At 35.4% G+C, this 16,987-nt stretch overlaps 1 protein-coding gene across 1 annotated transcript; it reads right to left on the reverse strand.

Moving 5' to 3' along the window:
* Positions 1–1,752: 1,752 nt before the first annotated feature.
* On the reverse strand, positions 1,753–7,009 carry LOC106775508 (protein NLP6). The gene is made up of 5 exons (XM_014662646.2): positions 6,546–7,009; positions 5,149–5,723; positions 4,682–4,729; positions 3,513–4,449; positions 1,753–3,226 (listed from the first exon to the last, which is right to left on the reverse strand). Exons 1-5 carry the CDS (start codon positions 6,781–6,783, stop codon positions 2,070–2,072), a joined length of 2,955 nt encoding a protein of 984 aa, XP_014518132.1. The 5' UTR covers positions 6,784–7,009; the 3' UTR covers positions 1,753–2,069.
* Between the last annotated feature and the right edge of the window lie 9,978 nt (positions 7,010–16,987).

Here is a 16,987-nt window from a genome sequence, read left to right on the forward strand (position 1 = left end):
TGTTCAAAAATTTGGGCTAAAACGCAGTGAAGCAGATCATTCGGTCTTTTATTATCATTCATCTCTTGGGAAATGTGTTTACTTAATAGTATATGTTGATGATATAGTCATTACAGAAAATGATACTGCTGGAATATCTCAATTGAAGGAGTACTTGTGTAGACATTTCCAAACCAAGGATCTTGGAAGCCTCAAATACTTCTTAGGCATTGAAGTAGCTCAGTCAAAGGATGGAGTTGTAATCTCCCAAAGGAAGTATGCCCTGGATATTTTGCAAGAAACAGGCATGATTGATTGTAGACTGGTTGACAGTCCTATGGACCCAAATAAAAAATTAACAACCGAAGAAGGTGAGTTATTTTCCGACCCGGAGAGATATATGAGACTTGTTGGAAAACTAATCTATCTCACTATTACAAGGCCGAATCTATCTTTTGTTGTTGGAGTGGTTAGTCACTTCATGCAAGCTCCATGTGTTGGCCATTGGAATGCTATCATTCGAATCCTAAGGTATTTAAAGAAGGCTCCCGGGCAAGGGTTGTTATATGAAGAGAAAGGAAGCCTTCAGGTATCAGGATATTGCGATGCCGATTGGGCAAATTCTCCTATTGATAGAAGATCTACTACTGGATATTGTGTTTTCCTTGGAGGAAACATTATCTCATGGAAAAGTAAGAAACAAAATGTAGTGGCTCGATCAACAGTTGAAGCTGAATATAGGGCAATGGCATCACTAACATGTGTACTTATATGGGTGAAGTAGTTCCTTCAAGAGCTTAAATTCTGTGACATTCAGAGTATGAAGATGTATTGTGATAACCAAGCTGCCCTTCACATTGCATCAAATCCAGTGTTTCATGAGAGGACTAAACATATAGAGATTGATTGTCATTTTGTTTGGGAAAAGTTATTGTCAAAAGAAATATGTACCGAGTTTGTTGGATCAAATGACCAACTCGCAGATGTGTTGACTAAGTCATTGAGGGGACCTAGGATTGAGTTTATTTGTTCCAAGCTTGGTACATACAATCTGTATGCTCCAACTTGAGGGGGAGTGTTAGAATCATTACATATAGGTATCATCATTTAGGCTAGTCTGCAGAATGATTAATGAGTTGTACTTAGTTCAGTACCTAGTTCTGTACCTAGTAGTCTAGTGCAGACTCTTGGTGTTCCATGTACTCTTGTGATGTTCATTATAAGTAGAAGATAATGAGAGGGATCATTAAGCTCTCAAGAATATATTTTTATCAGTCTTAAATCTTAAGTGAGTCAATTGATTCAATGAAATTAAATTGTAAGGATAATGAGAAATATGCAAAACAAAATTCAAATTTAATAAAAGAAATAAGGAAACTTTGCCAATTCCATGAGATGCCACTTCGGATCCATTGAGAGCGCTAAATAAAATGAAGAATTTTCAGAAAAAGCATGGAAGAAAATAAAGAAATGTTACGGGTGATATGATCTAAGACACCTGAGTTAAAAATTCATAGACTATGACCTTCCTTAGACAGTCAACACATTTGACATTGAGAAGGCTAAGATTAGAAAATTTTTCAAACTTGTATCTCAAAAACTCTTGATACTCTCTAGACTCTGAATTATCAGATTTAGACACATGAGCGGTTTTGTTTTTAACATAAAAGAAAGAGAAGGGCAACACTGTTAAAAATATAGTCCAATTGAGTTGACTTCAAGAGCTTGGATTTATGTCAACAAAATTTCAAGCATTTTGTCCTAAAAATTGGTTAAAATGATGCTGAGATACACATTTTAGCAGAAAAATATCATCATTTACAACAACTGCAAGTCTCCTAAACAAAACAGTTCAATGTTAAAATCAGTTACCACATCAACTAATAAATGAATCAAAACCTTTTCTTTTCTTTTTTTATTTCTTTCTGGTTGATAAGCAACTAATACTGGAAGATAGTGATTATAGAAACTTGAAGTACTTAAATCCAACGTTACGTTTCTTGAAATATGCACAAATCTAAAACCATAATTTTTTTTAGAAAGACCTACCCTTACAACTATATGTTCTGAATAGCTAAGTACAAACGAAACTATATACAACATTTCCAATCTCCTGAGCTCTCACAAGAGCTTCCAAGAATGGGCAGAATATCATGCACCACAAGCCTGATTATGTTGCTGCCAGAGGATCTTGAGATGTCCATGCACTCCTGCAGGTCTGCATCACAGGCTATCAAAACCCATTCATGATCATCATCCAGATACTTGATATCAAATGTTCCCTCCTCTAGTTTCAATCTTTTGGCAATTTCTTCTTTTAATTCCACAATGACACAGTTCAAAGAGATCTTAAACCTTATGATATCTTCTCTGTAAGTTGCCTTAATGGTCACATTCTTCACCTCTTTCCTAACTGCAAAAGGTGTCATGTTATTAGTATCCCTGTGCTGCACAGGAGCCAAATCAGAACATTGAGGATTCATCCTGTAAGGTTCTGGAACCTGATCCTCCAAAACAGCATCGGTTGAAGGACATAGATTCCTCAAGTCCTTAGAACTACCAACACCCTCAAGTAGTTGTCCTCCAAATGGTTCTTGAGGTTCTGTGGTTTCCACAAAATTAGGAATAGGATATGCAGTTGCATGGTTGGGTATACTAGTTGAGTGCAGTGTTGACCCCAGTGATCCCCTTAAAACAAGACATTGCTCACTGATGCCTGTTACAAATATATCTTTTGGAGGGGACATTTCATTTGGGGGACTACCTTGGCATGAACCATGAGGAGAAGGATTTGCACTCTCTTCACTTGAGCCACTCCCAGTTCTAAACCTGGTTGTACCTTTAGTGCCAATCTCCTGAATGGCCACAACTTTTTCATTAATCACTTTCTCAGGATTTTGTGTCCTTGTACTTAAAAACTGACCTTCCAACCCAGCTTGTCTGTTTGTTTCTGATGCTCTAGAAGCATCAAAATCTTGTTCATTGATCTTAGGTTCTGATGGCCTAATGGTCAATGAGGTTTGGCGGTTGAACTTGTTTGAAGTGGAGGGCTCAGAAAAGGAACCAGCAGCAATGGGAAGTGAACCAGTACTTAGAGAGTTCAAACCAAACGCACCTTCAGCACCATGGACTGATTCAATAACACACTTGAGTTTGGATAGGGAACGGTTAACCTTTTTGATCTTTCGAGATGGCCAACGCGATATCCCATGTTGCCTACAGATGCGTTTCATTGTAGTAGGGCAAACTGCATGCACATCAAGAATATATCTAAGAACTTCATGTTTGAGCTGCTAGTAGTAAAAAATGAAAGCTACTAGCAATAAACAATAACCATTTTTGATAATTAAGCATTTTTATATAGCTTTGTATTTCTAGAAAGTAGCAAGAGAACTTAGTTATTGTAAGAGAAGAATTGTTGCCATATAACTACTATATTTCATGAGCTCTTCATTGATATAGAGAAAACTTGTATCTTAGCATAGACACAAAAAGTATTTCGTTTGACTGCTAAACCAGAGAATGAAACATACCACCAAGGCTCTTTGCAGCATCCTTAAGGCTTCCAGTGAAGTAATGTTGCAAAACATCAAGACTAATAGATTTCTCAGCTTTTCCACGTTTTCTCTCTGAGGGTTTCTTTTTGGTTCTGGGTTCCAAGGAAGTGTTCTGATCAATGTGCCCATCTGTATTATCACCAAGATTCCTTCCATCATTTATGTCATCAAAGTCTGTTGTTGTTTGCTGCTCAGATGGCTCCAGTGGCAGCCTCTCCCCCATATTTGGGGAGGCATGTCTAGGTGGTGACATAGAAGATTGAGTAATTGGAATTGATTCAAACCACAAATGAACTCTTTCTTTTCTTGCTTCTATAATTTCAATGGAACAGTTCTGCTCAAGTTCAACACCAGCAGCAATCTTAAGACTCTGAAAATGTGGCTTCATTGTGGCTAATATTGACCTCAACAAAGTCTTTTGTTCATTAAATTCTGTGATCCTTGGAGGAAGAAAAAACTCTATCACATATTCATCATTTCCTGTATGAGAGCTTTGTAAGCATACTGCAAAAGAGCTGGTTAAACCAAACATGAGAGCATAATGTACTAAGGGATATTCAGTTTTGCAGAATTGAGTAATGTTCCCACAGAAACACATGTTGTGAGACAAAAATGCCCTCCCAGCAACCCCTTGACCTTGTTGTAAGTGATGCTCAACACAAGCCTCATGGAAACCCCATGTATGAGCATCTATGACATAGAATGCTACCTCAGTTATAGACATGCATACTTGCCCCATGCAACAACCATCAAAACTTGAGCAACTTTTCTTATGACCACCACCATGTGCCAAGACACTCCGATGCTTACATGGAACCCATGTTTGTGCTAGAGGCAAACTATGAGTCTCACACACAATTGTCAGTATCTCCAAAATCTCGGCTAATGCGTGCTGGCGATCTTCATTACAAATCTGGTTTAAAATAATTGCCAAGTTATATCTGTGATAACAGAGGGGTAAGATAGAAGTCACAGAACAACATACATATATACATATCCATACATAATTACATTTATATATGTATGTGTGTGTGTGTGTGTATATATATATATATATATATATATATATATATATATATATATATATATCTTTTGAGAAAATAAACAAGATAAGGGATGCATCATGCATGATAGTAGAAAACGACCTGATTGTATGGATGCTCCAAAATCTCTGAACTCCTTAAATTAACTGCCTGCAAAGAAACTGACAGCAGGTAACTCAGGAATTTTTAAGAACATATCAATAATAACTTATGAACAACCAATTCTGACACTACAAACAACAGGGTCAGATGACCTCACTAATGGAACATTGTGACACTGCAGAATTGAATTAAGAATTATATATTCATGTTATAAAAGTGAAGTTAAACTTACAATTGTCATATGATAATAAACCTCAAAAACTAACACTAGAGAACGAATCAAACATGAGCAAAACATGCACTTATAAGCTATAATGAAGAACAAAGCTTAGATACAATACTCTAAGTGTTGTTTGTTTCAATGTTATTCAACCAGATTTGAAATTTCATATAGTGAAAATAACACCTAGAGTATTGTATTAAAGTTTTCTCCTATAAGAAATAGTACAGCGCAAAAGAAATCCAACCTCAAGGGCTTTGCAGATTTTGTCAACCTCAGGAGCATAGTTAATCTTCGGTGAAGTCATTATCAACTCCAGTACAGCTACACATGACTGCCCTGCAGGCTCAAACACAGGTAGAGCCAAGGTTCCACGAACATTGTAATGTTGCGCATGGTTTAGGCGCTGATACTCTTTGCTAGAATAGTACTGAACATTAGGAGTCCATTCTGGAATTTTTTGCTGAAAAACTCTACCAGGAAGTCCCAGTATTTCATCATTCTCTCCATCCACAGAAAACATATACCTCAGAGACACCGTTCTATACTGATGAAGTCCATTACTATGTGGATCAAGAACAAATGGTTGGCCTGAAGTTGTGAGTGCATACCGGTTTCCATTCCTCACAGGTGCCCAAACCTGAGCAAGAACATTCTGTTCAGTCAACTCTTTGAAGTGGCGAAGTGCTTGTGTCATTCTTTCCTTGATTAGACAATAGCCATCTGAATTTTCTGAAGGTGGCACAGCTACAAGAGATGGTGACACATATTTCTTGTTGTCATAATTTTCAACTGGATTTTCAGTTACTGCTTTTGTGTTACCTGAAAGTAGTAGCTTCAGTCAGAACAACTGCAGGTCCATAGAAAACTATAACGTTCATGTTTGGCATAGATGTCTTTGGAATGAACTATGAAAGCTTATTCTTGGCTCAATGTTATTATATCTAATACTTGTATATTTAGAAATAACTACAAATACCATAACTACATTGAGATTTACTTTTAGGATCAGGTGTCACTGGAACGGTGTATGAAAAATTGTACAGTTACGCTGATGACATTTTTGAGCTCAATCTCACGTTATATCTAGCATTTCTGTGTTTATACATAGCTACAAAAGCCATAAAGTCACCATCTTACACATGCAATAGTCAACATCCCAAGAAAGTTGGAATTGTTGACAAAAGTGTGTATGACCTTTATATATGAAATAGGTTGAAGGTCAATGAGAAAAATAAGGAAATGACTGCACATAATGAGGCCTTAAAATTTGACCATTCAATTTATAAGATGGATATGAAAAGAAATTTCATCTTTAGATTTGGAAATGCTACTTTATCATCATCTGTGAAATAGAGCCTCACGAACGGCAAGTGAAATGATAATAAAAAGGTTAAAATTCCTTCAATTTACATGAACTATAGGCCGAGAAATAGAGAAACTGTTGAAAAATATAATTCTAAATCTTAAATTTCACAGTCAATTGAAGCAAGTTCAGTGGCTGTTATCAAGTTAGAGTCAACTTGAGATGAATCATGTCATGAAAGTTGAAGACAACTCCAAAATCCAATTCAACGTCCAAACTGAAAGAAACTAAAACAAAAAATAACAAAATAGGAAACCGTGGCAAACAAAGAATGATACCTGCAATTGCAATTCTGATTTGCTTCTCATCTTCAACATCAGAAAAAGCCCAGACAGGAGAAAAAGGTTGTTCGATAGTGGATAAGAGAAAAGGAGACATGGGGTTGGAGACCGAAGATATATGATCCAAGGGCCATAGACTTTCCAAACCAATGTCAAAATCCATGGCAAACCCATGTTCCTCCTGTGGCTTTGACTTGGGAAGAAAGTCAGGATTTTCTTCCTTGGATTCTGACATTTTCACAAGGATGCTTTTCCTTGAAAACTGGAGTGTATAGAGTGATTAAGTTTGGAACTTTGTAATGATGAGGAGAATGAAGAGAGTTGAAAACTATACAATAGATAACGATGCTTGAGTAAAACTGCAGAGGGTGGAGAATATAAGAATATGTAACAAAATGTCAATTTCACTCCGACATGCCACTTGCTTGTTGAGAGAAAAGATGATCGAACGTTGAATAAAAAAAAATGATATACTTCCACCCTCAAATAGTTTTTACACCCTTTTATTTTAATTTTTTGTAACAAAATGTCAATGAGGACAGTTGAAGGTTACATCTGCCAAATTTATTATTATTTTTTGTCTTGTTACAATAAGACAAACTATATAAGAGAAAATTTATGTAAGATACTGGCATAAAAAAAAGGTAAGATAATCTTCCTATGTTGCTGTGTAAGTGTAATTTTTTTGTCTCGTAGTTGTACCATTGTGGATGAAATAAAATACCTTTGCATCAAGATATGCCTTTTATTTAAGGAAAATGATATTTCAACAATATATTTTGACAATATTTAGACACTGGACACGTGTCTAAATTTTATTGATCCACGTGAAAAATCATTTTAAAATAAATTGATGACGTGGTATGGAGAGAAATGGGGCAGATTTGAATTTGAAATTCATTTAGGAAATTTTCGCATTTGAGTCATTTGAGAGAGAGGGAGAAGCGCTCGAGAACCCAACCACCACCGCCAATGACGATCTCGTTTCAACCAGCCACCACTGCCACCGGACTACGGCCGTCGGAGAGCTGCCGTCTGTCCGATGTATTCCCTCCACCCAGCCACCCAATGCCGCCTTAGTGTCGGCTTTCGAAGGCAAAACCTAGACATCGGAGGTGTGCCGTCATCTTCTCTCCTCTAAGCCACCGTGCTGTTGCCGTTGAGTCGTCGTTCGAAGACAAAATCTTGTCGTCGTCCCAACCACCCAGTGTCGCCGGAGGTCTGCCGCAGTGCTGCCAGAGTACCTTTCTAAAAGGTATTTTCTTCCTTTTAACCATGATTTGCATCCTGATTAACTGGCCATAGATTAAGTTGCCTATAAAATAGGCTGTAAGTCATGGGAGAACTTTTGAAAAAAGAAAACCCATTATTTCGTCACATATCATACTTGTTTATGCAATAGCTCAAGAGTTGTTTGCAATGTAGGCTTAAACCTTTGAACATCAAGCTTTATATTCTGCTTGTCCAAATACACAAACTTAAATTCTTGCCACCCTATTTTCGTAATCAATAGAGGATTCTTTATAAACATGTGATCTAGCGGGTATTGTTGTATAAGAGTGCTTTCTTCCAAGCTTATTTTATATTCTGAGTACTTTATGTTTATATCCTTTGAGGGCGTTTCAAAGTCATTTGTGGCAAGCCAATCCAATGCATACCCACCATAAGGCACAAACCTGTATGAAAATCCTTGGTCTGTAAGGAAAAGTATGTTAGTGAGACCTGCTCCATGAACTCCTAGTAACACATCACAGGAATTCACAACATGAGCAAAGCACCACATGCTCTTCCCTGCTTCCCTAATGATCACATCAAAACCCAATCTCTTGGTATTTTTTCTATTTCATCAGTATTAATGAAAGATCTTGATCTTTTTCTTGTTTGAATCGTGAGCCTGGGCTTCCTATGTTGACAATTTTTTATTTTTATTGCATGGGGGATTTTGTGGTTAACATTCACCTCCTTTAATGTCCATTTTCTTACACGAATCATTGCATCTACATCATCCCTTCTTGCATAAGGCTTTGAACTCTGTGACATGTTTTTTTCCAACGTTGTTGCCGTAGTTGAAGCAATGTATACATTGGAGGATTTTCGTTGGACTCTGATATCCCCCCTTGCTTAGCAAAATTATGTTCTTTCTTCTGAACTGCACAATAGCTTTTGTTTCTTTGTTTCTTTCCCTTGAACTGCAAAATAAACAATAATAACTTTATAAAAGGTTTAGCCATATTCACTTTAACTACAATTTTGGCCATATTCACATTAACTACAAGCCCGAGAACCATCAAAGAATCACATGTTGTAAGACTCATTTACCTCAACACTATAATATGATTAGAGTTTTAGGATTCACTTATGTATTAAAAGTTCTGTTGAAGTTATGTCATTTGAGGTGTACTTGTGTTAACCTTGTTGAGATTCAGAATCATACCTTTGGATATTCAGGAAGAGCTGTCGGTGATCAACATTTTGGTGTCAACACCTACTAAGAGCTTCTGGTTCACTTCATAGAAACAAAGGAAAACCTAGTGTCGTCGTATCAGCTAGTCTGTCAAAGGTGTGTTTTTCATTATGACCCCTTATTTCCAATTTCTTTTTCTAAATTTCCACTTATAGTTCTTTTTAGAGCTGTCAAAACGGGTAACCCGACTCGACCCGGCCCGACCCACCACGGGTTGGTCACTTAGTGAGTCAACCCAACCCGGCTCATTTATTAGCGAGCTAGAAAAACTTGAACCTGGCCCGACCCACCATGGGTTGGTGGGTAAACGGGTTGGCTCACTAGCCCATTTACATTTTTTTTAAAATAAAAAAAAGTACAAACTTTTTGTAATTTAAATTTAAACAATTTTCACTCCCAAAAAATTATGTTAAAGACAATTCAAAATAATAATTAAAAGTACAATATAATCCAAATGTCATCCAAAAACAAACACAAAAAATATACAAATAAGTTTCTTATATTCATCATTTTTTGTTCTTGTTGTAACCCTTGACCCTTGTTCATGTTGTCTCCAAATTCACTAATAAAGGTTTTCCTAATATCAAAACAATTCCGACAATCAATAAAAAAATATTAGTAAAAAAAAAGAGAACCACTACTCAACAACATCAACAAAAAATTAATAGTTTAATCTGTAACATAATTTTTCAAATTCAAAGATATCAAAAAGAGCTTGTTCAAATAATGTATACTCAAATTGTTTAAATAAAATGAACAAAATCTGATACAAGCATGTCAGAACATGAAAAAATTATTCCATGTCTTCAAATCCCCCAGAACAAAAAACAAATTCGTAAACCCCTATTTTTGTCATTATAGGGTTTTTGAAAAAAGAAGAAAGAGAAGTGAGAAAACAAAAATGTGGAGAAAAGAGAAGAAAAAAGGAAAGGTGTTTTACCTACTCCTTGAAGAATTTCAGTGAAGTGAGGGTGAGAGCACCGTCAAATGAGAGTGAGAGCAAGTACCGTGAGAGTGATTTGTGAGAGCAGATGTTAGTTTTTTGGTATACATAGTGAGTAAAGAAAGTATTTTATTTTTTGGGGTTTCATAAATAAAATAATAAATTAAAAAAATAAAATTAGGTAGGTGGGTTGGTGGGCCAACCCGGGTCACCACGGGTTCAACCCGCATGAGCCGGGTCTAAATGAGCCGAGTTGAAATTTGACCCGCATATAAGTGGGTTGTATTTTCCAAACCCAACCCGGCCCGAACACGTGACGGGCCGGGTTGGCTCGCGGGTTGTGACCCATTTTGACGACTCTAGTTCTTTTTTTCATATTGCATTACCATCAATATTTCATTATGTTCACTTCACAAAAACAAAGGAAAAAGGAATTCATTATTCCTGGTAATTTATATTTCTTTGAGATGTATCATGTGGATGTTAACTTGTATGCTTATGATTTCTTTGAGATGTTATTGCAAAGTGGATGTTAACTTGTATGCTTATGATTTTTTTGTGGTCTATAATATTCTTATTTGCCGTAATTTTTCTGTAAAAGAAGATAGTACTAACTTCAAAGTGACATATTGATCTACATTAATCTGTCCAACTATGTTGTTTTGTTACGTTGGTTTTATTAATATGATTAAAATAACTGTGCATGATCCTTATATTGTCCAGCTTCATTGCTGCAACAACATTCCAGTATGCTTTGTACTTTTTAATTGTTTGTTGTTTATCATTGTTTGGTTTTGGTTTAGTGTCATGGAGTAACTCGGTGAACACAATAAAGCTTCTGATACTAGGAAGAAGGTATGTAGGGTTGTATTTGATTTGCATACATTTAGTGTTGTATTGTAATGTATTTAAATAGTAAGTATGTCTTTGTATGCAGTTAGCGTTTAAACACTTTTGCAAGACCAACTTCATAGGTGCTTTGAATGAACGCTTGAATACTGAACACAAGGCTGCATTCATGGGTTTGGGTGAAGGTAGGTCAGTTTTGAATCCGTTCAATAAAACATTAAATGTTTTCAACCTTTTTAACACCCATTTATTACATAATTAAGGAGTTCAAAACGTAGGAAAGTGAAATTGACACATACTTACGTAGCGTCTAGAAATGAAATGGGTTCAAAACGTGTCAACCTTCCAATTAAGTAGAATTTAGAAATTAAACGGGCACGTACTTACATAAGAGTCAATAACATTACATTAACGTAATTATTACCATAACCACTAATTGCTATATATTAAAATAATTAAATTGAAAAAAGGAACTATATTTAATTGTAACATATTCAGCAAAAAGATAAAGTCGAACCAAGTAATGAATATAAAACTTATTAACTTCAATTAAATGAGACATATATATATATATATATATATATATATATATATATATATATATATATATATATATATATATATATATATTGAACAACATACATACCTCAAAAAATTGTTTATTTCAAAAAGTGCATATTAGTTAAAGGTGTGTATAAGTAATTGGTGAGACATCAAGATTATCAACAGTGTACTCTCCAGATGTCAGACATGAATTTCGATTGAAACATATCCTGACTTAGAAGTTCCTGAACATTATGGATGTGCGTTATGTCACAGTTACTTGGTTCTTGAAATAATAATATTAGTTAAGGATTGAATGAAAAAAACAATAAGTAATAATACTACACAAAATCACATGACATGTGCGTCTATTACTCACATTATCATTCCTTGTATGTTTGGTTTTAGTACCATGGGACTTTTTCTTTTTTGCTATTTTTTCAACTGTTGATTGCAATCTTTTTGTCCTTAGTCGACCTTTGCGTTTCACAGCTATTAGACTGTGAACAATTAAGCCTTCAATTTAAGAACTTGGTCCAACCTCTTGACTACAATACGGATGTGCATGCATGTGAGATCCATCATCATTCACCAACGTCAATGTCGTTGATGTATGTACCCCCAAATTTCTGCCTATAGAGTTTAAATCCGAAAGCAACTTACTAGAGGCAGTCTCAGAATCACAAGCAACCTCGACGATGTCATAGAAACGCTTACATAAAGCTTGGTACCTTTGCATCTTAGGTTCTTCAATGTTATGGGTGTAAGATGCTTTAATGAGAGTATGTCTTCTACGTACGTCTTTGCTCCACCGTCGCAAAACATATTTTGGTGGTACATTATGCACATCTTCCTGCCCTAGGACCAATAAGGAGTGTCGACACAAAATTCCTCTAAACTCAAATAGTTTGGCAACTGCAATAAATGTCAGTTGTCATAGGATGAAAATCTACTACATGAAATTTCGAACCACACTCACCCTCCAAATGAACTCTTCTTTAACAGTGTACCTAGTTATAGTACCTTCTTTTGTCATGTTTTTAATGAAGTAGTTCATGTGTGACCAAAATTCCTTTCGGACTTCTATAAATTTTGCCTATGTGTACTCTCTTTGATATTGTTTTTCAATAAGAGACTGAGATCCACATGGTAGGGTCGTATTCATTGAAAAAAAATCAGCCTCAATTTCTTTTTGCGCCTTGTGTCGTAAGGCGTTCCCATACTGATGGACATATTATTGAAGTGTTGTACTTGAATTTATGTATCCATCAAAGAATGCATTCATGCCCTCACTTCATTGTGTAATTGCATTCCTGCCCAAAATTGATGTTTCATATAACAAGGAACTCATCTTTGTTTATCTGCATACAATGAATTTAGCCATTCATTATTCTCTAACCCATGACATGACATTAAATTTCCCCATCCTAACTCAAACTCTTCATCAATGATTGTCTCATACACAAGCCTTTTTAGTTCGCTTTTGATTGCACCATAATGTTTGTAGGCTTGCAACTTCTCTAGTTTTTTTTTTTCATTATGTGCCACAAGCACCACCGGTGTCTTGTGTTTGGAAACACAACTTCTATAACATTGGTCATTGCTTTACATTGGTGAGTCACGATACCTTGAGGAGCCTTGTTTGACATACATCTAAGCCAAGATGAAAATAACCATGTGAATATGGAAGTGTCCTCTGCGGAAATCAAAGCACAACCAAGTAATATGGAATGACCGTGATGGTTAATCCCAACAAACAATGCAAACGACATGCCGTATTTGTTTGTTAGGTAGGTTGTGTCAAACGACACAACATCACCAAAATCTTCACAAGTTGTGCGACTTCGTGCATCGGCCTAAAACACACTACATATCGGTTCTGGACGTTCATTTTCATATCATAGAAAAAATCATTGTTTAATTCTCTCATTCTTGAAAAGTACTTTAGAAGTGCTTGGCTATCTCCTTCCTTACAAAGAGTCCTTTGTTGTTGGCCAATGTAATTACGGGCGTTACGTTCCAGGAATTGTATCTTTTCAAATCTACCGGCATCATTAACCAAAGATATGAAACTTTTGTTAATGCGAACACCGACATCATCATTCATATTAAGGGTGTGCTTCGAATGCATATTAAGTCTTTGATTACCACATATGAGGTTAGAGTTATTCGGAATCATGTCATGGTTGTATTCATTAACAACTGTTCTCACCTGTCATCTTCCTTCTTTCATAGCAACTGTGATTCCAACAGGACATTGGTTTTTTTGACTTGGTTGGGTTTTCCATTCTGGAGCAATGGAAGATAGGTACTTCCCTTCCCTAGAACACACTAATTTCATAAAGTTTAACTCGTTGTTCTTATTTCTCTTAGAAGTCCTTATCCGAATACCAAAATCGCACCTCAGAGTGTAGTTTGTATAAAAACTTTTGTCTTCTTCAATTGTATCAAACCATATATGAATTTTAGGGACAATATCATTGACATTCTCAATGGAATCGTTGTTGACCCCATAAGTAACTTCTTCCAACAACATTGTGTGGCTATTTTGTGACAACGACATCTAATTCTTACACCTACTCCAAAATCAGATCGACATGAAAGGTAAATGGAAGCAAACATTATAACAATAAATTTGGTTTTGCAGGTCCACTAATGTTCACAACCAGACAAAAACAAAACCACAAATTTGGTGTATTTCCATGTTCCAAACATTATTATAATAAAAAAAATATTTTCAATACATCATAAACAATAAAAAAAATGTATAATATAAGGTATAACATTTGAAATCATTGAATGATGAACTTACGAAGATGGTAGGTGCTTTCACAACCGATGAAATAAATGCCATTGAATAAGCTACGAAGGTCCACCGTCCAACCTTAAATGCTCTTCAATGTCTTACAAACGTTCAAAGATAGAAGTTGGTGCTTTCGTCCAGAGGCTATAATTGTTGAATGAAACAGGGGAGTTATGAAATGAAATGAATGAAAAAGGTGAGGTGTGTTTGCCTTTTCAGTGCATTAAATGAAAGTTGTTGGGTAGGCGAGAAAGTGCAACAGGTGCAACGATTGAACATTAATTGCAATGTAAGCCCATTAAGGGTTTTAAGCACGCAAAGGTCATTTCAAAATAATATAATATTATTATATGTTTACCCTTTGCTACATATATCTCTGCATTAGTGTAGATGAATCTATTATAATATTATTATATGTTTCTTCTTATGGCAATTTAACTTAATATTATATTATTATTTTCCTTTATATATATTACAGATTGCGAATTCCTATTGGCATAACTCATGAAACTTATTTCAAGGTCAGGTATAATTGATTATCCTTGAATTATCAGTATTGTATTCTATCTTATTCATTCTTCCTCCATGCCTAACAATTTTTTTTTCAACTATGCAGTTTATAAGCATGGAGCCATGGGAGGGACTTGATATAGACGATAGTGATCTGAAAGCTTTCTTACAAAAGTGCAACATTGATACCTAGACCCGCTGGAAATGTACAAGCGGCCATGCTAAACAGGGAGACGAATTAACCAAAATCAACACAGGAATTTGATAATGAGATTGCAAAGGCAACATATGATCAAGACTTTAAATCAAATCCTTGGATATGGGCAGAAAAGTTCATTAAACACCATGGTTAACTATTTTTTGTTTGCTAGTGCAAAATTTTTTAGTGCAAATGTTTAACGTTGACAACAACAATGGAGTCCTTGGTCTTTGTAGGACTTGTTGGAGATGGTAACATTAACAACGTCACTCAGTTGGAACGCATTAAGTCAATGCATGTCCTTCCATTTGTAGCATGCATTGTTAAAGAGTGCAACCCAAATGGATTGGGTGACATGAAAATTGCTGTTAAGGTGAATGAGTAATAGGAACAAACTGCCACACTGTCTGCATCAATAACTTTTTGAAAGCATGCATTGTTAACTTTTTCATTATTCCTTTAACCAGGAACCAAGTGCCACATTGTCTACTTTGGTGCACAGGAAAGCCCTTCCGCATCCTGAGTTTGGTCTAGATATAGGAGTTGGTGTTGTGTTGTTATTGCAAAGTGTAAACCACATTGAACTTCTAATAATAAGCTTTAACAAACATGCATCACGTTAACGTATACATTATTTTAAAATGTTATACATCTATTTACACATAGGTTGTTGCATTCAATCCTTTTGGAAGACAAGTGGTACCAAAGATCCATATTTATGAACCAATTTTCATCATTAGCACTTAAAGGAATTAATTTTCATATTTCTTTCTACAAACAATATTTCATAAATCCTGACATCCAAATTTAGTGCGGACTACAATGCAAACATTTAAAACATGGATCATTCTGATCTTCAAATTTCATTACCAATAAATATAACAACTACTTCTCCTTCAATATTGGTAAGAAAATAAATGTAGAGTCAGCATCAATACATATTCAAAAAGTTCTAAACAAACAATAAATCACTATTGTCCAAAATATCTACAAAATGCCTAAATCTTGCAACACTTGGTTCCTTCGCACATTGGCGACATCCAAAATCCATTGACAAACATGTTGCTCCCTAAACTGTTGCAGTTCATCCTGCAAAAACAAAATTACACAACATTTGAATAAAATGCAACATTTATATGAAAGGTCCACAAGATGAATATTTTTGCAACTTACAGTTGCATAAGTGGGCATTGTGTTTCCATCGTATTTCTCAATGCTATCCCACAACTCCATAATTTTTAAAACAATTATTTCACAATCAAATCTACAACAAACAAAGTCCAACAACAAAATAATGATATTTAACATATCAATGATACAATAAAATATTATATTAACTAAAATATACATTACAAACTTACAAGTTTGGTTGGATTGGAGTTTGCAAGTGTTGTACCTCCAATGACGGTTTGTTGTCTTCGAAACAATTCAACAAATGTCCAAAAAGCAATGCAAGATTTTGTGCCTGGAAAACAACATAGTCCACGTATAAATTTATATTTACAAAGTAAACATCAATTACTACATATACTGATGAATCGATATTTTATTGATTTCACTTAGTTTATTGCGCTAGAATTAATAAGGGAATTGTGCTTAGATGTCCAGTATTTTCCTGTTTTTGCTAATAGTTCTTAATTTGACCGAAAATTCTAATTTTAATTAATTTGAATTTTCTGAACTAATTATTTGCATTATTATTTTCAGGGAAAATTTGGAAATACTATTTGGAACATTTGAAGATTTTAATGCGGTGCAGCCATTGCCCACTTGCAATTTATTTGCCTTGCATACTGATTTTATTACAGCAACAATTTGGAACATGAGTTGAATTATTTTGGGCTGAAAAGAATAGCAACAAATCAGGGCCCAAACCAAAGGGAGGAAGCATAATGGTGTCACGGGCTGAAGCATCACGGATTTGGTTCATTGCTTCGGAGGTGCACATGGAAATAACATCATGCAACGGTCCAATAACAAGCTCAGATTGGACCGAAGCATTTAAATGGCTGCACATCCATTTCCTTTGCTTTTAGAAAAGCACACAACACTTGCCACGGTCTACACTCAAATTATTCCATAAGGCTGTTAAGTGTTTCTTGGGCAGCAACACACGCAGACTCACTTC

The sequence above is a fragment of the Vigna radiata genome, chromosome 1 (genome assembly GCF_000741045.1).
Source record: "Vigna radiata var. radiata cultivar VC1973A chromosome 1, Vradiata_ver6, whole genome shotgun sequence".
NCBI classification, from domain to species: domain Eukaryota; kingdom Viridiplantae; phylum Streptophyta; class Magnoliopsida; order Fabales; family Fabaceae; genus Vigna; species Vigna radiata.